At 41.3% G+C, this 25584-nt stretch overlaps 1 protein-coding gene across 2 annotated transcripts; it reads right to left on the bottom strand.

The window, feature by feature from the left end:
* Positions 1-163: 163 nt before the first annotated feature.
* On the bottom strand, positions 164-23647 carry LOC135497572 (F-box/LRR-repeat protein 20-like). 2 transcript variants are annotated; one of them, XM_064787323.1, is made up of 14 exons: positions 23513-23647; positions 17703-17791; positions 15872-15926; positions 14661-14830; positions 14042-14110; positions 13236-13331; positions 12375-12498; positions 11846-11920; positions 11391-11521; positions 10597-10657; positions 9439-9483; positions 8685-8741; positions 8164-8376; positions 164-7485 (listed from the first exon to the last, which is right to left on the bottom strand). In XM_064787323.1, exons 1-14 carry the CDS (start codon positions 23576-23578, stop codon positions 7378-7380), a joined length of 1359 nt encoding a protein of 452 aa, XP_064643393.1. In that variant the 5' UTR covers positions 23579-23647; the 3' UTR covers positions 164-7377. The 2 variants fall into 2 exon arrangements, with proteins under 2 accessions (XP_064643393.1, XP_064643394.1); XM_064787324.1 differs by having other exon boundaries at positions 17703-17776.
* Between the last annotated feature and the right edge of the window lie 1937 nt (positions 23648-25584).

The raw sequence follows: 25584 nt of genomic DNA, 5'->3' as shown, positions 1-25584 counted from the left end.
ATACAGCCTGGCTGCTCTGCCTTGCATTTGTCAATTTCAAGCCTGTTGGCAACCTGCTTTGTTTTCTGTCTTCATTAATTCCGACTTTATCGAAGTAGAAAGTGACATTTTAGTCATCTGTGGAAAAGTATTCCTTAGAGCCATTACTACGATAAACACACAATTGAGAGTAAATGCATTTATTATTTTATATTAAGTTATTTTACATTACATGTACATGTACAAAAAATGTACTTTTATGACAACAAAATATCAGCCACATGTTGATCATTTTCGTCTTCATAGCTTCAAAATGCCAGAACAGCTACAGTCCCAGTCACAATTAACATACTCTCTGCTTTGTGTGAATTTTTCGTGTATAAAAAACGTTTGCCGATCCTTCTATGCGAGAGGTGCTTGTATGTTGCGCCCAGCTCAAGCGAATGTAGATTGTGGTCAGAGCATCCGTGCAACCCGTATACACAGGTTGGGTGTACATTGCACATTACATATACGCGTATTTATGGATGTCAATTGTGATTGGGACTGTAGGAGATCGAATAACACACACAGACACCCAGAACGTGCATGTCATCCATTGTATGACAAAGTCCTGACTCCAGTTGTTCAAAATGAGTTTTATCACTATATAACACCAGCCTTATTAAAACTTGAATTGGAGTTATCTTTTCACGGGGCTGTAGCAAAATTAAAGTGAGGCCAATAGAAATGATATGTTTTCGTTTCTCCTCCGGCCCGGCCTCAGAAACTAAAAAATTACGATTTTTGGCATCACTTTCCATAGCCCCCTTTCACCTTTGCACTTTGGGACTTCAAGGTGGGATCCTAATCTGCTCGAGGGCAAGTGGTTAAACAGGGCATTTGGAAAATCTGGTAAAACAGGCTACCCAGGAAAAGTAGGCAGCTACCAGGCATTTAGGAGCAGATTTGGGCATCTGAGGGCGAGAAAACGCTTCAGGAAGAGTCATAAATATATACCCCTAAACAATTTTATTTTGTTGAGGCTTTTTTGGAGAAAAAAATATAATGACCCCTGCCCCCTCCTCCAAACGTAAATTTTTCATTTCTATTGGCTTCACTTTAATTTTGCTACAGCCCCTAGTGTGTTAGAAGAAAACTCGTTTTGAACTTAAAACCAGGCCTTTTCGATTCTTCATCGCCGCTGATAAAGTCATCTAAGACAACGAAGCCACTTTGTCACCATGACCATTTATGGCGACGACCACAATCTCATACATGTACCCTTGATAAAACCTGACCAGATTTATTTTAGAAAAGTTATTGAAAATAATGAAATAAGTAACGCATTTTGTGCAGGTGAAGTGGTTGTTGAAATAATTTGTGTTTTCTTCAATAATTATTCAACCTCTTGAATCACAAAACTTGAAAATCCCGGGATCCCGGGTGGTGACATGGTGACAGGGTCCGACTTTCACGATGTATAGCGCCCGCATACAACCCCCAAAGTCTGGTACCGAGGTGCCATCTACCCAGGCATGCTCTAACTGACCCTTCTGTACATCAAACACGCTAAAACAAGCAATAAGCTAGCGTCCAAGCTCAAGGGAATAAAAATATCACTCGCAACCGACCTGTCGGTCGTTTGGAAAAAACGTAATTTCAAAATGACCGACTGGTCGGTCACTGGGATTCAAGAGGTTAAAGATTCGTTATGAAACCTCTTCACACACTTTCATAGCCAAGTACCTATCATAGTACCCCGGTATCTCTAACCTTGTTGGCTCACCGGTACGGTGAGTCTATACAACAGCGCAGTGTCCGTCGTATACTATTTCAAAAACAGTGGCACGTTTCTTAACCGCTAGGGCTATGGACTCAAAACATTGTATGCATGACCCCCTAGGTCAGATGACCTCTGACAGCCAATTTTGGTCTGGTCTGATTCTTGACTTGGCAACCAGGGGGCCAAAACTGAAAACACAAAAAGTTTGATATCTCACTCATTAGTGATTTGTTTTTGATGAAATTTTATGGTAGGGACTCCCAGCCAGGATACATCACATATCATAGAGGTTTTTGATTTGACCTATTTTTCAAGGTCATAGAGGTCAAGTGGCGTAAATTGGCCATTTGAGCGTAACTGTGACACGTTTCGTAACTGCTAGGGCTATGGGCTTGAAACTTTGTACACAATACCCCCTAGGTCAGGTTACCTCTGACACTGAATTTTGGTCTGATCTCTTTCTCGACTTGGACACCAGGGGGCAAAAAGTGAAAACCTAGAAAGTGTGGTATCTCGCTAATTAGTGATTCGTATTCGATAAAGTTGTTATGGTTGGTACTCCCAGCAAGAATACATTACATATTATACATGTTTTTGATTTGACCTACTTTTCAAGATCATAGAGGTCAAGTGCCGTGAATTCGCTGTTTGGCGGCCTAACTATGGCATGTTTCTTAACTGCAATGATATATGAAGTGCCCTATGATTAGGATACATATACTAGTAGTACCTCAGAGTCTTCCTTGGTCATATCTCAAGAAACATTCATTGTCAATTAAGTCGTTACCTAAATACCGGCGAGCACAATGGCCCCTGGCCTTTTCATTTTTACACAGAGTGGCCACTACAGGAAAGAATTACAAAGTTTTTCGCTTCTATTCTAGCATCGGACCATACAGTCCTGATCACAACTGACATTCCTTTATTCACGTAAGGTTTGTGCAATTTTCTCGTAACCTACGCGTAACTCTACGCATTAGTTACATCTTCGCGATGAGCTGCGCGCGACTTGCGTGCACCTTTTCGCACAGCAGGATCACAGCATGTTACAGGTGACATACACTGTACGCACACATCTATACGCCCTCAACCAGTGTGTATGCTGAACACAGCTTTCGTGGCACTAGAGCATAGGTTGCGTACCATTTACAAAAAGCAGTGGGTATGTCAATTGTGACAGGGACTGTTGCTACATGTATAAACAAAGACTTTTTGATAATCAATTCCACAATTTCCTGATCGTTCAAAGATTTTCATAACCGACAAGATTTACTTGTAAAAACATCTCTTATTCTTGCCACAACACAACACACTGTATAAATCTAAAGACATCAGATGGATACACACAATTTATCCAGAAAACTTTGCTGGCATTTTGATATTGAGGCCTTCTTTGGTTTGATCTAATCCGCAAAGCTACAACTTCAACTACAGTAGAACCTCTCTACTCAGGACACTCTCGGGACTGACAAGTGCTGTATTTAACAGAGAGGTGTCCTGATTAGAGAGGTCATATTCAATGGAAACACCCAATTTGGGACCAAACCTAGTGTCCTTAATGGAGAGGTGTCCGCTAAGGGAGGTTCTACTGTACATTTATGCATCCCACTTCTTATGAACACATGCAAAATTTAAGTTATTAAAAGATGATGCCAGCAAAGCAGCGTTAACACACGCTGCAAAGATTTTCTTGGTATCCGATAAATCGAGATGTCAATGTCATATTTGTAGAGCAACAACCTAGAAAGATAATATGCAATTTGGAAATACTTTCATCAATGAACCACATCTACCAAATCCTGCTTATGCCGACGTCAGATGTAATAATATTGCCACGTATTTGCGTTTATCATCAGATCGAAGTTGACTGTCTCGCGGACGAGATGAAGAAGAAGATATCACCCTGTCGTGCATATTATCGCTATTACATCAGGGCGTATATTCAATCAAAAGAAGTGGCAATATTACGCACATCATTCTGATGACTTGGCAACAATATGCCGTCTGACGTTACAAGAATAAGGTTAAGTTTTAATGCAGCTCAGACAGACTGGTTATCAACAAAGCCCACCATCGGCAACCAAGGCACACGGAACGTCCAGCGGTATTGCCTGCACCCATATCACTGAAGAAATACGTGTTATTTTTCTGTATATCGCACACCTCACTTTACAGTGCACTTCACCCAAATTTGATCTGATTCTGTATGAAGCAGCACATATGGTGAACCTGTTTTTCGATCACACAGATCTCACTTTCCAAGGCCACTGCGCTGCTAAATATGAACTGGATTTCAAAATAACTTCACAGGGTTTGCCCTTTTAATCATCTCTAGACACTGCGTAAATTTCAACACAGAGCATGTTGTGGTTTTTGAATGAGAAACAAAAACACTACCCTTGCCGAGATATCGGGCCGCTGATCGAGCAATCTTGATGGTCAGTGACAACAGGCTAGTTTGTTACCATTGGGTCTACAGCGATGCCGTTTATGAGTGAGCCGATCAGCTTCAGTTTGAAATAGATTGTGTACAAATGCATGCTGTACTTTTCGTCAAGGTATTGAAGCACGTTCTCTGGAAGCTTAGCAATGTCAATACATTGAGGGTCAGCAACCAAGGGGCCTGACTGAAGAATACACTATCACTTTTTCGCTCAAATGATAAATACCTTTCACTCTGTCGATGAAATCGAGGCTCGGGACCGTTTCTGGGAAAGCGCAGTGAGTTGTCAAGCTGCTCCGTCAAACTGCTCATATTAAGCTGATGATCCCATGCTGGCTATACCCGTCTATAGTCATGGCCCGTTAATATCGGATCACAGTGCAACATATCTAAGATACCAACCTCGAGCATGGATCCTGAACTTGGCAAAAATGGCAACATCAACACCCACGAATAAAGTGCTTTCACATTCTTGCTGTTTGTACACCTCGAAAACACAGTGCAGTGACGTTACCCCCAACATTTTACACAGACGGAGCTTGTGTAGCCAGGTCATTTTGTATTTGGGCCTCAATTTTTGTTACACCCTTTGTAGGCCTGTAGGCCTGTGACCTGATTGAACTGAGCCTCAATCTGGTGTCACAAAATTCCAACATGTCTTCCATGACAATGTTTTTCTTCTTCTCCATCTAAATTCCAATTTTGTTCAACTTTAAGGTGATGAACCTGGCTATGCCTCCCCCAATGGTCCAAGCTAAATATTATTAAACCCCCCTGTTCTTTATTTCGTAGGTAGTAGGCCCACATCTTTGTAATTTAAGAAACTAAGTTGAGAGTCAGCATGACTGTAGTGAGACAGGCAGTAGGGATTGTGAGCAGGGCCGCAGAGAAGCAAACATCAACCATCAATTTCCTAAGGATGCATTTGTGCGACTTCAGCTCTCAGAATAAAAATAATGGATTCTGTCGCCACAGCTCCACTACTAATCAATAAATACCGAACAGACACACTACTGGCAAAAGACACGTCCAGTACATTGCAGTGAAAACAGGAAGCATTAACCCCTCATATTGAGTGATCCTGGTATAATACTTCACAAATATTTTGTTAAAACGTCGAAATCTGCGCAAAATTTTCATGATAAAAAACTGCCCCTCAACAGAGCGTCAATTCAAAACTTATGAAAAGCTTCATCACAGATATGCCAGAATCATGGTCCATAACAGTTAATAAGCAATTTACAGAATTCATACATTCCTCCCTGAAGACGATCCAAGTCATCTCCACACGTCATGTCATAACCTCCAAACTGAAATCGAAACAGTTGACTTGTACCTTTACACTTATGCCTATACAGCAGAACCTCTCTACTAAGGACACGATTTCGAGTGGCAAATGTCGTCCTTTATTGAAGCGTGGCCTACTGAGGTGAATTTCAATAGAAATGACCAATTTTGGACCAAATATAGTGTCCTTGATAGAGAGGGTGTCCTTAATAGAGAGGGTGTCCTTAATAGAGAGGGTGTCTGCTATGGTAGGCACCACTGTACTACCTTTGGGAATTGTGTACAATAATTCTCGACATCTTCCTCTGCATAAATGTAAACCACTCTCTCGCCAGATTTCGAACCAAGGTACCACTTTATGACCGTCTTGACCCTCCCGACAGTTGAAGCACTGACCCCCTCATTCATAGCAAAATTCAGCTGACATCCATGTTTGACCCCTCCCCCTAGTGGTGAATCTGGCACACATATATCTTGTTTTGTGGTATACATGTAGGTATCATTTTGGTTTGCCAGGTAAAACCTAAGGTGGGAATTAAAAGCCTTCATTGACAAATCGAGGGAGTTTCAAGGACCCCAAATCATTTGCAAGGTTCAAGGAATACATTTGTATTTGTCTTTCACTACAACTTTAGGTTTGCCTGTCATTAACCCTTCGCGTGCAAAGTTTTCTTCTCCTCATTGCAACCAGAGTTTTCTCAATGCCACTAACCAGTGTACGCATATAGTGTACAACCACGGGCATGCTCAGCCACAGAATGCTGATGGCATCGAGTCTCGCCATCTGTGTGAACAAGTGGAGAAACTAATTCCGCTTCTGAAGCGTGAGCCTCAAGATAAGACAGAATTGACGGTGCCGGCGCGAGGGAGGCAGCCGCATGGTTAAGGGTTAACGTACTCTCATCTTGAAAAATGTACGATGAAACTTGCTGGACCGCCTTTAAAATTGCCCAACTAAATTAACGTCAGGAGGTCATGACAATTCGAATGACTTGGTTGTTGAATTCTGTAATTTGCATAAACAGCACCCTTTCACAATCTTAAGATTGAACCATCCTTAAAATTGAACACACACCACAAGGTGATCCTTGAACACATTCCTCGCTTGAATATCAGGAATAAACACGCCATAAACATCAAGATCCATTTCTCCACGGCGGTTATAGCTATTATGTTGATGATATTCACCACTACACAGATATGTGAGAGTCGCGGTTAATCGTTAGACCTATAAGTGTGTAGTTCTTTAGCTTGCAATTAGGTGGTGCTGGTGAGCTGTGAGACGAGAAATCCATGAAGTCCAAATGTTCAGCGAAAAAGTGTTTAGGATCGTCAGGGGATTGTTTGAAAAAAAAGTTCAGGATAAAAACTTTTATATAGGTATGAAACAAATGAATACATTGGAAATTCCCACTTTTGAGGGTACCCCTGATTGAGAACTCAATTTTTAGACGTCATACAATGCCCTGCCACCGCTCCATCCACACTCTCCAACTCAACCATCGGACTTGACGGTTCTACGCTGGTACTCCAGGGCCATCTAACCACACGGTAAAGAACTATGCGCTCGTAGGCCTACAAAATAACAGAGACCATATGTGAGAGCGTAGTCTGAAGCCACGTGGAGCGTCAATTCATCGAAGCTGTTCCTCCTCCTATTGTCCGTGTTTTACACTAAAGGAGCATTGACGTTCCACCAGATATGCCAAAAGTGCAATCTGATTACACAAAATACACATTTGTTAAATTCACAGAACATGCCATGCGACTCGTCAACGGAGATCCTAGCAGCCGGCAACTTGGGGGCTCACACACTACGAAGACTTCAGCTCAGCAGATCAAGTCCACTTGTTCCCAGCATGCACTTCCAAAGTTTCAGTGTTACATTCACGCAGAATGTCCGTCAAATAATCGTACAACACCGGCAGTATTTTTGTCGTCCGCCTCCGACTGATGGTGGTGGCGTGACTGGTGCGAAGTACGCATGAACTTTCAACTCTGGTAGATGATTCTGAAAACGCAACGAAACAGGCCTTAGCAGTTAGGATAGATGTATGTTAGCAGTAAATCGATTGGGGCCGTCACAACCACCACAGGTGACAACATAAGGGACACCAGACGTCTCTCCAACAAGGTGGAGACGTCAGGACGTAAAGAACACTGCAACGGTACTCAACCCGATCTGACGCCCCGTCAGTCACAACGGTATTATCCTTTGACGACAAAGCACGCAAAATCCGTCTCCGTTTCAGTAAATCGATTGGAACAATCGCTAAAAGACCTACTTCTTTACTTAGTTTAAGGAATCGATACCTCACTGGAGGTATTGGTTGTCTCACCCAAACTGCAAGGGTGGAGCAATGTGGGGGCTGAGGCTTTTTTTGTATACATTGACCCCCTGACCCCACTCCCCCAAAACGAACATTTTTCGCTTCTGTTGGCTTCACTTTAATTTTGCTACAGCCCTAATATGAAAAGTCAAGGACTTAGTGCGCCCCCCTTTAGGTCGGGGGAGCACCCCTGAACCCCCTACCATAGAATGAAAAAGACGAGATGTGTTTACATAGGTACAAGGGGAGGGAGTAGTGACAAATTGGCCGCACACATCCCAATTAGGCTACTGCTGCTTACCACTCACTAAATATCATTCACAAGGCAACAACACATGGAAATAGACAGGGATACATACCCGTAGTCTCCTAATGCCAGCACGTGTGATCAGCTGACAGTCATACAGTTCTATCCTCTCCAAACTTGCACAGCCCATTAAATGCTCTAAAGAAGCGTCGGTGATGAGAGGACAGTTGTCCAGCTCCAGTACCGTCAGTTCTTCCATTCCACAGTGGCTACTGCCCAGGTGGCGAATGCCTTCGTCGGTTATCAATTCACAGTGAGATAGGCTCTGAAAATAAGCCACAAATTTGTACAACATGAAATCATCTTATCATCCTACTGATCGACAGCGCACATTTTTCTAATTCCTGAAATAGATGAAGTTAGATACTTATTTCCTATCCTCATTCTCCAGTTTGCTTATCTCTGATTTTCAATTACTTTTTAGTTGAGAATAATTAATATCATAAACTGCTTGTGACAAAACATGTCTTGAACAAACAAGTCTGGGTATATTTCAATTCTCTGGGTTCGCAAGCCATATTCGGCTCAAGTAAAACGATCCCACTGAGTTATCTTTCAGGTTAGCCTACTTACGAGTTTTGATAATCTTGGACAATGCATAGCAAGATGCCCAAGAGTCGCATCGGTCATCTGTAATGGGAAACATCAATTTGAGATTGTAATACAGGTACCAGGCTCTTTTGAAATGTTAACAGGTACAAGGCTGTCTTTTTTTGAAATGTAAGAATTACATTACAGGTACGACACCGTCTCTTTTGAAATGTAGGAAGTTACAGGTACCAAGCTTTCTCTTGTGAAATGTAGGAAGTTACAGGTACAGTGCTGTCTCTTGAAATGTAGGAAGTTACAGGTACCAAGCTTTCTCTTCTGAAATGTAGGAAGTTACAGGTACAGTGCTGTCTCTTTTGAAATGTAGGAAGTTACAGGTACAGTGGTCTCTTTTGGAATGTAGGAAGTTACAGGTACCAAGCTTTCTCTTTTAAAATGTAGGAAGTTACAGGTACCAAGGTGTCTCTTTTGAAATGTAGAAAGTTAATGGTACCAAGCTTTCTATTTTGCAAAGTAGAAAGTTACAGGTACCAAGCTGTCTCTTTTGGAATGTAGGAAGTTACAGGTACCAAGCTTTCCATTTTGAAACGTAGGAAGTTACAGGTACAGTGCTGTCTCTTTTGAAGTGTCGGAAGTTACAGGTAGCAAGCTGTCTCTTTTGAAATGTAGAAAGTTACAGGTACCAAGCTGTCTCTTTTTGAAATGTAGGAAGTTACAGGTACGAGGCTGTCTCTTTTGAAATGTAGGAAGTTACACAACAGGTAATAGGCTGACTTACCAGTACACATTCTTCCAAATCCATTCGTTCTAAAAGGTGGCAACTCTGAAAGAAACATTGAATCATACAGAGACTGTAAGTGATGACAACAAATCACAGGCCCTTAAAGGGGTACGCCGTTCGTAATTACTTGTGGTCCAGTTTTAAATAGAAATCCACTAATACACAATGCCGTAGTGCAGTTATTATTAATACAAATTTGTTGAAACTTTGTATTTATAGTATTTGTATATCTGACTACAGAAAGGCAATGCTGAAAATCATATTCAGTATGTATTTACCCAATGGAAAATTTTCAAATTCAATTACAAATTTAAAACTTTTTAATGAACGGCGTAGGCCTTTAACTCTGGCTCCACTCCACTCTGGTTTTTCCAGGCTTGGGATTTGAATGCGTCAGACCAACCAGTATGGTCGATGGCAGGTTAACCAGTTAACCCTTAAATGCCCAACAGCGCATATAGACGCGTTTTTCAAATTTCCTGTTCTTACCACTCCTAAACCCAGCTATGACATCACTTTGTACTCAGATCATTCTGGCAGGAACTAATGTCAATTCGCTAATTACAACATTTTTTTTTGAAGATTGAATGAGCTTTCTGGAAATGTTTACATGTAGTCTGATTGATTTAATCAAATACAACATATCAAATTTGTTTTTTCGAAATAATTTTTTTGTAAATTTGTTAAAAAAGTGAGTTGTGGGAATTCTGGGTCAGCTCACAGTTTCCCAGAGCACAAAACGACAAAATGCAGACTATAGGCAGGAGCAGAGGGGCTAATTTGGCCATTTTCAGGTGACTAATATACACAGTAAGGGCCCTGGGTCATGTCAGATTAAGCACTGAATATATTCCTCGTACAAGCATGAATCATTTCGCACACTGTGAGATGTGAGAGACCCCTATTGACGACTTCGTGTAACTTTATCTTGCCTGCCTAGCTGCTGCCTATATTGTCCCTTTAAGGGATAAGAATGAAAATTTAACAAATTTACATTTTTATTTACAAATTTTCGTTGGTGGAGAGAAGCTCTTCAGTATGGCTGTTCTCATCTGTTAGCACAAACAATTAGGGATAAAATACTTTTTGATAGAATCAAAAATATGGCATCAGTTCTGTGAGCGGATTACCAAATTATGACGAGGACCAACTCACCCGGGCCAAAGCTTGGAAACCATTATCAGTGAACTGTGAACAACCGGCTACTTCCAAAGTTCTGAAAAGGAAGAAGCGACGTACTGTAAATTTTAGTTGGTCACTACAACTGTGTCCTCCAATACACCTTCGAATCAGCACCACCATCGGGAGAAGTTGGTACACAATTTCCAGATGTAATGAGAGGTCACAGATCGATGAAACAGTTTCCAATTTAATTACTCACATATCGGAAATAATTACTGTCGAAGGATTATTGCAGAATACTGAATTGGAAATTTTTCCCAGCCACAAATTTAATTTCAGCAATTTGTGTGCACAGCATTACCCACCAACAAATAATGGTGCTAAAAAATTGTCTGCAAGTTGGCGACTGGATCTGACTGTGGGTGGTGTAAACATACATACAACATACAAATAGCATTTATATAGCGCAAAATCCAATTAGAAAAATTGCTCAGCTGCGCTTAACAAAAACACTGTTTAAATAGTTTGGTTTTTAATCTTCTTTTGAACTCGCTGACGGTGGAGCTGTTGCGGGTGTTAGTGTCCAGCGAGTTCCATAATTTGCTGGCATAAACTGTAAAGCTTCTGCCACCAAATGTCCCAAGGCGATACCTGGGAGTCACCAACAACTCTTGGTTATCCGATCTCGGGGATCGCCCTGGGACATACGATGGCAGGATGTCCGAGATATATGATGGAGCCATGTTGTTTTTGGCTTTGAACACCATGAGTAAAACCTTGAAATCGATACGATATGGTATCGGAAGCCAGTGGAGAGTTATACTCACTTAAGAGAAAGACATCCATGGCTAAGAGAAACAAGGGTGGCATCGGTGAGATGAGGACAACCAGACACGCACAGGGAGGAGAGATTGTGACAGTGATCACTCAGATGATGAACAGCCTCATCTGTAATAGCCTGAAAAACAATCATCATCATCATCATCATCATCATCATCATCATCATCGCCGACTTCTCCAGATATTGCGCTCACAAATGCACTCGCAAGACTTCAACACGCAAGGCGGCAGCCATCTTGGACTTTGACACGGTGACCTACTTTTCGACGGTTCTTACTTAATCCTATAGGTACCCACACACCAAATTTGGCTTTGCTACGTCGTGGACTTCTCAAGATATCACCCTCACAAGAGGCCGGACGGACTGGCGGACGAAGGGTATTTTCAGGTCCCCCTTTGTCATGCCGAGCGACGGGGGACAAAAAAGAAAGCAAGTACTTACACTACAACTTTGGAGATTTAATGATGACAACTCAGAGCAAGTTTTTGCTAAACTACAGATACCCTCGTCTGTGACCTGAAAAAAACAACAGGCACACTCAGGTATTTGACGACAACAATCTCAACACCTTACATGGCAGATCTTAAAAGGTTCACACTAAAGGTGCCTGCTATTCTGGCAAAAGTTATGGGTGGAAATTGATAAAAAGACACTCTTAACATTCAGGTACAAAAAGTATCTTCTGCTTTTGTGAAATAGTCAGAAAATCAACGAGATTGTCTGGCCATCAAAGCAGACCGACACCAAATAAGAGTTCAACAGCAGTAGTTGCATTTATAGATCACATTTGTGACCCATCTCAGCAAAACCAGGCGTTGAGATGGACACTTCATTCATTTCACTACAGTCTCATTTCATGAAATCCGAGTACATCAACTTCTGCCATTATCTCCTTTTGCTGTCTGCGTTTTAGACCCGTTTGCCGTCAAACGGCACTCACTGCATCATCTGTATGTCCACGACAACCTACCAGAGAACATCCTGTTCCAATAAATGTTTTCAGCTTAGGACATCCTCTCGACAATGCCTCCAATCCATTATCTGTCACTTGACACCACGACACATTGATCAATTCAAGGTTGGGACAACCTTCACTGAAATTTATAGAATACATATTTACAAGTAACCAATGCTGGCTCATATACTATAAAGAAAGAAGGACCATCAAATCAAGTTGCCTCAACAAGGATATGAACCACAGATCTCTGGATTGCCAGTCCACTGCAGCTCTACTGTGGGGCTATCAAAGTTTCCTTAACTGCTTGCAACGTCAGCTACACCGGGTGGAACTAGACTCAGCATCTACATGGACTCGAGACAGGATGCTGGAGAGGGGGACACAGAGAGAGAGGAGACGGTGCCAAGTGTCAACTGCGAGGGACCCGTAGATATTTGGCTACACAAACTAAAGACCGGAGCCATGACACGAAGGGGGCCGGTGGCACTGATGGACTTGTTGGAGGGAGAAGGGCCAGTGAGTTATCCAGAGCCTCCACTTCTCTGATGTCTACAGACAACACACACACAAACAACTGAAGACAGGAGCCACGACACGGAGGGGGCCGGTGGAACTGATGAACTTGTTGGAGGGAGAGGGCCAGTGAGTTTCCAGAGCCTCCACTTCTGTGATGTCTACACACAACACACACACACACAACTGAAAACAGGAGCCATGACACGGAGGGGGCCGGTGGCACTGATGGACTTGTTGGAGGGAGAAGGGCCACACAGTTATCCAGAGCCTCCACTTCTCCGATGTCTACACAACAACAACAACTTTTAGCTTTGCGAACATTTTAGTTTTCACAGTATCGTTTTCAAAATAACATACCTGATGTATTTGAGGGAATTACTTGTAACACAGGGACACGAACCAACGTCGAGTCTTGATAACTTTTTACAGTGTTTACCAAGGCTTTGACAAGTACTGAAAGTAGAACAAGAAATATTACATGAATTTATTAGGCAAGACAAGCAGGTTAAATATTACAATGTAGATGTTTTACAGTTCTAAAAGTGACAAAATCCCTTCCCTAAAATGCATCAACACTTTCAGCGACATTGTTTCATTTTTATTGCAAGGGAAAAAACCGAGAGATCACTCATTAATGATTTTGCATCAATAGCTTACCCAAGACCAGAGCTTACTGATTCAAAAAAAACAAACTATACCCCCTTGCTATGTTTTATTTTTTGGGTTGAAAAGTGATAAAAAGTGACCAAAATAATCCCCCTTTTCAGCAACCCCACCAATAATAATATGAATTGTTTTATAGAGGTGGTCGCTAAAATACCACTTCATCGGTTTTTTCCTCCAAGACGATGGTCAAATATGGCACCCGAAACCAGGAGATAAAGGAATGGCAGGGGTAATTACAGCCCCGGTTTAATTGCAGCCCCTGCCCATGATATTGATTGATATTCCCATGCATCAAACAATGCAGTGGCTACAAATAAACCGGGGCTACAATGACCCCATTCAACCTTGCAGTTGCTACATATATAAGATTATTACTATTTAAATCATGATGAAAAATGCTGCATCATCGTATTTATGAAATACATCGACTATCTCCTACACAACCACTGCTATGTCCAACATGTTCAAGTGCCAAACTTGGCCAATGGCATACTCACATATCTGTAATCTTTTTACATCCATTTAGATTTAACGATTCAATATTTTGGCACTGCTGCGCAAATATCCTGCAACGGAGAGACAACAATGATTAGGTTTTGGCGAACTCGATTCCCAGAATGTCAGTTCAAATAACTACATCTAGCCGACATCTGACAGATGACAGATCTGAAAATCCTCTGGAACAAACTTATGTTAGGCTGCTGATGTTGGTGCAGCAGTGGACCAGCAATCCAATGATCTGTTGTCCAATTCCCAGGCAAGGCAACTTGGTTTTTACTAATTTCATTATGACCTTACTTAGACTGGACAGAAAAGAGGCGACTATCATCTTTCGGCTTAGGACTGGCCACTGCAGACTTCTAAAACGCCCACCTCGAGAGAATGAAGATGGCCGAGTCCAGAAGGTGGCAGTGCAACACATCAGATCAGACACCAGAGCATGCGCTCAAGTACTGCCCACTCTGAACATCGAGAGATTGACCACATGGCCACACGGTGCATCAAAGGAAACGAGGCTCTGGGAATCAAGGGAGGAACTAGAGATGACAGCCAGGTTTATTAGAGACAATAGGCCTGGTTCATAAAAAGAAAATCGAACGCAAAGAAGACCCTTACCTTAAAGCACCATCAGTAATACTCTGGCAACCCCGGAGACTCAGTGACTTCAGGAATCCCCCACATCGCTTTGATATGTTTTCTACGACTGGACCCTCAACATCTGTCTGGAAGTCAAACAGATCTATCCTCTGCCAGTTACTGCCGTCGAGCGCAAGAACATTCCAATACTGAAAGTCAAAGTTACACACTAATTTGAGTGCACGTACGACTTATCAAATGTTACGGATAGACTTTATTTACATTATTATGGACACACCCTGTATATTTAGTTAAAGGTTCTGGTGTTTTTCTTGGCTTTTGGCCAATAGTAGTATACCGGTCATTTCCGCCCACCGTGGGCCGAAATGCACATCCGCCCACCGTGGGCCGAAATGCACATCCGCCCACCGTGGGCCGAAATGCATAGCGGAAGCTGTGTGGATTCGCCTAAGGGGTACGCCATTCATAATTACTGATGGTCAGGTTTTAAATAGAAATCCACTAATACACAATGCCGTAGTGGAGTTATTATGAATACGAATTTGTTGAAACTATGTACTTATAGTACATGTATTTGACTTATTGTCTACAGAAAGGCAATGCTGAATTTTATATTTAGTATGTATTTACGCAATTGAAAACTGTCCCATGCAATTACAAATTTGAAATTTTAACGAATGGCATATGCCTAATAATGGTTCCGAAACCCCCTTAGTGTGCATACGCCACATCGAATAGGCCAAGGCGACTGTCCTCCACAAGCCAAGGATGCTGATCAATTTGAGCACACCCACAGTGAACTGTTTTTGCCGCTCTAGATATGTTTGCAAAATCATCCTTTTCATATTTTGCGTTCCTTTTATTTATCTTCCTATGCAAATTGGCCCAAGTTCTAATGACAAAACCATTTTTAAAGTTGACCTCTTTCATATCTCTTTCGTTTGAAACTACACCCCCCCCCCCCCCCCGGCAAAAATATTAGGTATCGGAACTCCAGGTGTACCCACAACGTACATGGATGGGTAGACTTAGAATAACAGGTACTGTGAAGTGTTTTGGCAGATGCACTGATTTTCTCCAGTGCACCAGGTTGGACTTCCTTCGTAGCTCATGCTATCATTATCGAGGCAATGCAAGTCAAACACCACTCTCAATTTCTATTACCCCAGCCGAAGCGAAAAGGCCAATCAACCACATCTGAGTTGTGCCGAATGAACCGTGATACATACTTTAGAGACTTGGGCACATCGACACAACGTCACCACGTCCAGGAATGAGAAGATTCTGAAACAATAAGAAACTATCCATCAAATATGTTCCTTTGTGACAAGTGATAGGATGGCATATCAAAACTGTTTTGCCGGCAAATTCTCAATACAAAGTAAAATTGCCCATTTTTTACCACCTCGACCCAATTTAATACAGGTGGAGAACTGACGAGCTCACTCATAACTTTTCACGCAAATCAGAAAGAGCTTGGCTTAAATTTCATACTTCAAGGTTAAACCTTCGGCTGAAAGTTCATCCTGAGTAAAATTCTGGGGCTGACATTCATTTATGTCTGACACCCCACTGCACTGGTGAATCTCATTTCTTGTATCCCAGGGTCATTTTCACCCCTTAACTGAAAACATTTCCTCCAAATAAAGTGTAATGAAATTGAGAAATAACATATGAATTACCCTTTTCTAAGTAGATGCAGGGGACACCTAAGGTTTTTCTCCAGGCAACACAAGTACGGGAAATTAAAGTTAGATGTGGATCGTAGAGTACAGTGACGATTGTTTGCGAAAGGGTTAAATTAGTAATTACTGCGTGCAAAGTTATAGAACATAAGGTAGAATGGGGTCGTTGTAGCCCCAGTTTATTTGTAGCTCCTGCTTTATTTGATGCATGGGGATATCAATCAATATCATAGGCAGGGGCTACAATTGAACCGGGGCTACAATTACCCCAATCTTTCTTAAATTGCACCTGGAAAGGCATAATCAAGCCCTTTGGCAATCAGGAAGGAGCTGTCAAGTCTGTCACAGAACCAACAACCAAGTTGTGCCTTTATTTTGCAAGTAATGTGTTGTTTATGGGCAGAGACATGTATTCATCCACGACCGGAAGTGTGGCACAGTCACATAGAGCTTATCAAAATGTCAAGTTGTGGTAAATACATGGCTGGGATGGACCAAAGTGGAATTAATTCTCAATCTGTGGTTGATTCTTAATCTACAGAGTCAGGCCATCACAGAAATATGCTTTTTGATAATATATTTAAGAAAATGTGGTCTCACTGGTCAGTTTAGAACTTGTACTTTGACAGGGCCATATCAATGCGCCAGTGACGTTTTGATGGATATGGTGTACGGAAATCTCTTTTTCTCAGGCAATCGGTATTGGAATGTTTTTAAACTTTATTATGCTATTGGCAAAGGGTTCTTCTTGACACATATAAAATTTTGTGCAGATTGATTGGTCCAATGAGTACTTTTTTTACCAAAACTTATGCACAACAATGTACACGTAATGTACACATGTTTCAATAGAGGACTCTGGCCTTATGCCGTGATCACACTGGGCCTGGGATTCACCTGGCCAGGAGGATAATGTGCCAACTTGACACCATGCGCCGCCACTGGTAGTATTATACTGATAACGATTTTCACCAGTGTTGGAAGGCCACTTTTGGGCATGGCTTGCGAATTTCAGGCAGGCCTAAGGTTACACCCCGTTCTAGTGCATTGTTGATTGCAGTTCAAAGAGTTTTCATTAATCCTGTTTGGAGAAGTTGCGGTCCTGCTGGAAGCCATTTTTGTACAAAAAATCAACATATCCCATGTCCAACTCCAAATCAGCCCTTTAAACTCGTAATTCGTAATACACTGGGTGTTGGCGCGTTCTTCCAATACACCTCAAGAGTGGCACTTTTCAAATATTAGGCCAAGTGTGGTGTTTCATTTGGAACTAGATCGCTTATAAATGCACGCTGTACTTTTCGTCAACGTATTGACGCGCGTTGTCTGTAACCTGAGCAATGTCAATTACATTGAGGATCAAGATGCCTCTTACCTGAGGAGGAGTTCTTTGGGGAGCTTCCTGTTGAGCAGTGCCTCCCGCTCATCTTCTTGAGACACCTGCGAAAGCTGAAAGTAGTGATACTATATCCTTTGAATATATAACGAATGTCTCAGGCTGATTTTAACACCTGAAATTGGCAACAACATTGATCATGCAGCATCTTTAAAACAGCTTTAGTTCATTACATTTTATACCCTTAGGGCAATCTTTAGCCCTTCGTCTCTGGTTATTTTCAAAATATGACATCTGACTGACACAGTAACAGGCTATTGTGCTCACCTGATGAAACCTGTTTGGGGGACGTCGTTCATAATTACGGGTGAGTCAGAAAATAGAATGCAGTTACAATGCTGCAGTTATCATCCAAGCCAACTGGCTGAAACTTGGTAATTATAGTACATGTATTTGTACATCAGTCAACACAACGGGACTGTTGAAATTTATATTCAAAACATTTATAATGCAATTGGAAATTTTTATATTCAATTAATTTTTAATTTCATTCGCCTTTATGGTATATTATTTGGTATTTATAGTACTTGTATCAGGCAACACAACGCTATGTTGAAATTTATATTCAGTACATAATGCAATTGGAAATTTTTCTATTCAATCAATTTTAAATTTCATTTGCCTTCATACGTTTTGAGTGACGAAAACTTTTTCACCTGCGCATCAATTTACAGGGGGGTCATGCGTCGATAGCCTTTGTGGCCAATTACATTATACTTGTTATGACGGCCTACAGTCAACATTTTTACCCATCTGAGCGGCATTTGAAATGAATGTCAAAGACCTCCTTATCAGGATCGGCCGAAAATGAAACAAAATGTCCTGATTCGTTACCAGCTAAGCATACATGTACATGTTGTTATCAGCTGTGTATGTGCATGAATTGATGAAGAATTGTAATAATGATGATTATAATATTTACTGAGTTCAGTGCGTTTCAATATTTCCCTCTGCATGATGAAAGTGCTTTTCAGATGCCGTAATATTACCCGAGTCTCCACAGAGATAAATCATAGGTTTCAAGTAGCAACCAGAAGGCGCTTGAACACCCCCACGAAGGGAACAAAGAAGCGACTCAAATGTGCAGGGTTTCATACAGAGGGGGTGGGTGGGGGGGGGGGAGGGGGAAATATCCCATCATCCTGACTAATCAAGTATTTGGAACTTATGTTTTTCAAAAGTCTAAAGTGGCATTTTAAGACAAGAAACAGATTTTTAAAGCGTTTTCACTTCAGTTGCTAAAAAAGCTTCAGGAGGGGTCATTTTTAAAATGAAACGGCCAGGGGCCATTGTGCTCACCGTAAGTATTTTTAGTAGACAGTTACAGAAAGTGCTGCAGTATGTAGGCCTCTCATAATTTATACATGCATCTGTGACCAGTTCAGAGCCGGCCCTGGCCAAGTGGTGAATCCGAGACTTGTGGTTCCAAGCTTGTAGAGTCTAGGTGAAAATGATAGTGAAGAAACGTGCCACTCCATGACAATGGTCACGGTGAATATATTTTTAACTTTGACCTCAGTGACCCTGACAGGTAGGTCAAATAACAAACCAGGGTGATATGTGATGTAGACACATCCACCTGACCATAACAATTTCATCACTCGTTACACTACAGCAATCGGCAAAAAACGATTTCCAAGATGGCCGCCTAATTAAATCTATGGCACCAAATAAATCAAAAAATGAAGAAAATGTAAGATAGAACTCAGAAAAGAAAAAAGGAAAAGATGAAAAATAAAAATATTTTTGGCTGTCCTTGACCGGTGTTTGAACTCACGACCTTTGGATTGCCACAATACGAGGAAAAACCCACAAAACATGCAATTTCGGCCATATTTGAATTCCGATCTGGCTGAAACTTGGCATACAAATAGTGGCTTCTTAGATGCATCATTACACAAAATTAAAACTCTTTACATTGAACAACGACAAAACGTACCAAGAACGGTAAAGTTTTCAACTTTGACCTCTGTGAACTTGAAAGGTGGGTCAAATCAAAAACCCGTAAGATATGTGATGTATCCTTGCTGGGAGTACCTACCATGAAACTTTTATCAAAAACAAATCAGTAATAAGCGAGAAATCACACTTTTTGAGTTTTGAATTTGGGCCCCCTGGTGGCCAAGTCAATAATCAGACCGAACCAAAATTCAGTGTAAAAGGTCAACTGACCTAGGGGGTCATTTGTTCAAAGTTTCAAGTTCATAACTGTTGCGGTTGAGAAACGTGCCATAGTTACACTCAAACGGCAAATTTACGCCATTTGACCTCTGCGACCTTAAAAAGTAGGTCAAATCCGAAAAATCGTGCAACATCTGAGGTAACCTTGCTAGGGGTCCCTGCCATAAAAATTTCATCAAAAACAATTTGCTAATAAGCAGGCTATTGCACTTCTTACTTTTTCTGTTTTGGCCCCCTGGTGGCAAAGTCAAGAATCAGATCAGGCTGAAATTCAGCACCAGAGGTTATCTGATATAGGGGGTTATATGTACCAAGTTTCAAGCTCATAGCTTTGGTGGTTCAGAAACGTGCCATAGTTACACTCAAACGGCCAATTCACGCCATTTGATCTCTGCGACCTTGAAAAGTAGATCAAATTAAAAACCCGTAAGATATATGATGTATCCTTGCTATGAGTACCTACCACAAAAGTTTTATCGAAAACAAGTCACTAATAAGCGAGACATCACACTTTTTAGATATCCACATTTTGCCCCCTGGTGGCCAAGTAGAGAATCAAATCGGACAGAAATTTAGTGTCACGGGTCATCTGACCTAGGGGGTCATGTGCACAAAGTTTTAAGTTCATAGGCCTAGCGGTTAAAAAACGTGCCACTGTTTTTGAACTAGGATACGACGGACGACGACGACGACGACGACGACGACGACGACGACGGACGACGACGGACGACGGACACTGCGGTATCGTATAGACTCCCCTACGGTGAGCCAAAAATGAAAAGGCCAGGGCCATTGTGCTCACCGTATATTAGATGTTGGCAGTTAGGAATTCATGCTGGTTAAGAAATATGCTGTATATTACATGGGTCAAATCGAAATCAGTATGATATTAAATGTATCCCCTTGTAGCAAAGTCGTGGATATTCTAGTGGTTCAGAAACGTGCCACTGTTTTTGAAACAGGATACAGAGACGGACGACTACGACAGCCGACCGACACTGCGGTATTGTATAGACTCCCTATGGCATGTTTTTTGTAGCAAAATTCGATTTGAGCAACATTGCAATTAAAATTTGATTTTTGTGCCTATCTATTCGATTTTATTCAACTTTGTTCGATTCTTCCCTCAATCATTTGATTTTTTTGCATATTCATTCGATTTTTTTCAAACATTTATCAACAAAAAATACTGTTCTTGTTGTATATCAAATCAAACACTATAAATTCATAATCGAATATAACTTAGAAAAAATCAAAAGGTGAAAGAAATAGATCAAAATCAGATTCAAATATATCGCATTAACTGGTCAAAAAACGAAGCATTTTCGATTTTAATTACACCAAATCTTTCAATTTAATCAAAGTATATTCAATTTCAGAATCAAATAAGAAGTATATACGATTTTGAAATCGAATACTCATTCGATTTAAATCGAATAGGTCATTCGATTTAAAATCGAATAGACCATTCGATTTAAAATTGAATATGTCATTCGATTTTTGTAGATTTCTATTCGATTTTGATTGGTCAATCGTAGTCACGTGACAAACTAGCAACCAATTAGAATCGAATGGAATAGGAGCAGAATCGAATAGACCATTCGATTTAAAACCGAATAGGTCATTCGATTTTGTGTAGATTTCTATTCGATTTTGATTGGTCAATCATAGTCACGTGACAAACTAGCAACCAATTAGAATCGAATGGAATAGGAGCAGAATCGAATAGACCATTCGATTTAAAACCGAATAGGTCATTCGATTTTGTGTAGATTTCTATTCGATTTTGATTGGTCAATCATAGTCACGTGACAAACTAGCAACCAATTAGAATCGAATGGAATAGGAGCAGAATCGAATGAGACCATTTGATTTAGAAATCGAATACTCATTCGATTTAAATCGAATAGGTCATTCGATTTAAATCAAATAGACCATTTGATTTTTAAATCGAATATTGCTTTTCATTTGATATGGAATCGAATGATCATTCATTCTTAAAATCAAATTATCATTCAATTTTTTGTAAGAACTATTTGATTATATCGAAATGTACTTTAATCTATATGACGAATTATGCGATTAATATTGAATAGGTGATTTGTAAGAATCGAATGAGATTGTTTGATCTCGGTCTTGATATTTTAAACTCTTTCCAATACATTTTTGATAAAACAACCTATCATTCGATTCGATTGACAATTTATTTGATTTATTTTTCACTAAAGAAACTATTCATTCGATTTCTGACTGAAATATTGAATGAATCAGTGAATCGCATAGTGCTACACATAACAGGCCATAACTCCCTTACGGTGAGCCAAAAGCAGCACTCAATGCAAAATCCAAGATGGCCACCTGGTGGCCATTTTCAAATCCGGAACGAGCAAAAATCCATTCTCCAACTCAAGTGTTGTCATTGGAAACCATCGCTAACAAGGAACTCAGTTCACTGACTCTGCCGCAGTTGGTTCCCCATCATCACCTTTCAACAGTGGCAATCGACGGCCAATAGTGATCATAATAACACGTGTACAGACCAAGTTACAATTGACATCCCTAAATTTGTGTCAGTGGAGCGCCAGTTGTACTCAGCACGTCACTTGCATGCAACTCAACGTCATCCGCAGTGCTTTGACGCAGACGCATTTTTATTAGCGCCTTGTACATGACAGTGTTGCGCTGGACGTCATGTGAATTCCTCGAGAGGAAGGTTTTATTAAAAGTAGACTCGAATAGAAAACCTATTCAAAGTGATTAAAATAAAGCCATTGCTTTCACCGAGTCTACCTGAGGGTATGTCAATTAATCTCGCTTGACTCATTTTTCGCATGCAGTGCGTAACTTGCACGTCACCTGCGCAGATACCTGCGATTAAAATCGATCATTCCATGCTTGTGTGTCAAGAGGATCACTCGTCGGTGAGTAAAACTGGTAACTGATTGGGCCTGACTCGCACTACTCGCAGGTAGCTGCAAGCTGGAATGACGACTCGATCGACAACTGATGCAGTCCGAGAGATTTGCATACGATATAGGCATGACAGGTCACGGCAACTTCAATCGACCTTTCTGAAGAAGTTTGTTATGGCGCTGACCAGTCATGCGTTTCCCTTGGAACAAAGGTCTTCTGACGTGTTCCGAGTGTGCGCAATTGATTTGTTATGGCTGCGTTTAGTCTTCTTCGAAAGGCCTACAAAAATAGGCCTAGCTAAAGCTCGTTTTCAGGACACCTAGCATGCCTTGTGACCAATCAATAATCAATCATCGTGATTACGTGGTCCGATTGCATGATTGATGATGATGCATGTTTTATAAGACGACTTTTTGTTATTGTTCTGACCATGATGCCACTTGTATTCCAAGCAATGGTGATATAAGGATCTCAAATGGATGGAATGGCGTGCTATCAGTATCATCTATGCAAGTACAATGTTATGTATATGCCTTGGCCCTAGTAGGCTAAGTCGTCATGTCATGCGATGGGCATGGTGCAGTGGTGTGTGTGATCATGGTGATTACCGATTGATTGGGAATGGAATTGCGGACTGAACTGGAGTGCAGTGCGATACAACTTTCACCTCTTGATCAGCTTGTAAACCCACTCACCTCCGACCTTGTCTTGATGTGATGATTATAGTAGTTATTATGGCTGAAATGGTTGTGGTGATTCATTTTGGAGCGACATGGATTAGGTAAATTTCAATATTTTTCGCTGGTTATCCCTGACAGCTCCGAATGAAAATGAAAACAACTCTTGTTGTCCAATAGCCTAAGAAAGCTCTGCTCTGATTGGTGGAGAATGGATACATCGAAACAATGTAGTCAGCTATATTTCCTATCAATTCTACTCTAAATCTTGAACCGAGAGTTACGAGCATTGGTGTGATGGCAGTGTTGAACAATTGGTCACGTTCAAATATGTCTTGATCTATCGGATTAGACGCATAACTTCTGGAAAAAGCACATAAACAACATTGCTCAACTGGTGCAAATAACCAATCAGATAGTTAGTTTCACAACCATGAACTCAACACAATAACATCATTTGATGACGTCACTCGCGGGTGATCTGCATGCCGTTTTGTTTACATCTAACAGCTGATCATGCGCATGGTTCATGAAAACTATTGAAAGACGTTTAACCGGGCCAACTTCGGAGATAAAAAAAATTCGGTGGTCCGTGTGATTCACATTGTTTATCATATACCCTTAGTTAAGAGATCCGGCAGACAAGATCACGATACCTTCCAAAACAGAGGCGGCGTAGCCCCATATATATACTCGCGCGCTGCGTTTGAACGGGGATCAGGGGGCCTTCCCCCAGAAAAGTTTTTGAGATTTTTGTGCCTTTGATGCATTTTCCTCATATCTGACCACAACTAGGCCTATTAATGGGTTTCGTTTGCCTGAAACAAACGATTGTCTTCTAACACGTGTTTTGTTATTTTTTGTACAGACAGTTCGAAGCGTCAATCTCAAACTAAATTTATGTAATGGAAAGTGAAAAAAAACTTTAAGATATTCTGCAACTTTCGTTTTCCCGCCATAAAACTGCGATACCTAGGGGCCTACCTGAGCAAGCGGGGCCTTTCGAGTATTAAGTATTATATATTGGACCACGAACCAGTCGCACAGTGGTGCATGCAGGGGGTGGGGGGGGGGGGGGGGGCTTGGATCCGCGCCTGCATAATGAAAAAATGCCCCAAAAATCTATTCAAATTTAACCAAAATTACGGACAGTGTTCCAGGAACTGGCTTTATAAGACAATACAACCCCACTGCTCTTCACATTGAAACAGCACATCAACAGTAGTATTCGACGACCTTGGGCTAAAATTGACATATTTAGCATCGACCTAGTTGCTTTTGACATTGAGTTCCAAGGTCCTTGACCTTGAAGTGAGGGCATAATTTGAGAATGACCTTGACACAGAAAGATCAGTGTTTTGCCCGATCTTGTCGGTGAAGGTTGTCATGGTTGTGATTCCTAATTCTATACCTAACCGTTGTCCTGTGGTTGAGTATTAAATGGCGCCTGAAAGGTCAGCTTGCCTCTGTCTTTGTTCGTGTGAAGTCGAGTCGACCACAGTCAGTCCAGAGCCTGACATGGTGTCAGAATGGAGCAACTGAAAGCAACTAGAGGGAAACCTCAGCAAGAACTGGCCCGGTGGAAACAAAGGTTTGAGCTGTATTTGGTGGCGACCGGCATCAATGTAAAAGGGGACCCTATCAAAATAGCTACGCTGCTGCATGTCTCGGTGAAGAACCCCTTGAAGTATACAATAACTTCGTCTATGGAATGGACGAAGATAAGACGAAATATGAGGTAATAGTTAAAAGGTTTGACGAACACTGTAACCCAAGGAAAAATACAATTTTTGAACGGTAAAAGTTTTGGAACTGTATTCAGACAGATGGCGCCACCATCTATCAGTTTGTGACGGAGTTAAGGACACTTGCTAGAAGTTGTGAGTTTGGCGATCAAAATGAGAGCATGATAAGGGACAGACTGGTTTTTGGCATACTGGACAACCGTTAAAGAGAGCGTTTGCTGCCCCAGTCCAGCCCAGTTTTAACCTTGCAGTCGGCATTAGATACCTGCAGGGCTGCCGAAGCCAGCCAGAAACAAGTGAAGGCAATTGCTGGTAAATCAGCTTCAGAGCACGAGTCTGTACATG

Source organism: Lineus longissimus, chromosome 13 (genome assembly GCF_910592395.1).
Source record: "Lineus longissimus chromosome 13, tnLinLong1.2, whole genome shotgun sequence".
Taxonomy (NCBI): domain Eukaryota; kingdom Metazoa; phylum Nemertea; class Pilidiophora; order Heteronemertea; family Lineidae; genus Lineus; species Lineus longissimus.
Note: the sequence above shows the minus strand (reverse complement) of the source record. Positions and strands in the feature narration are given on the sequence as shown.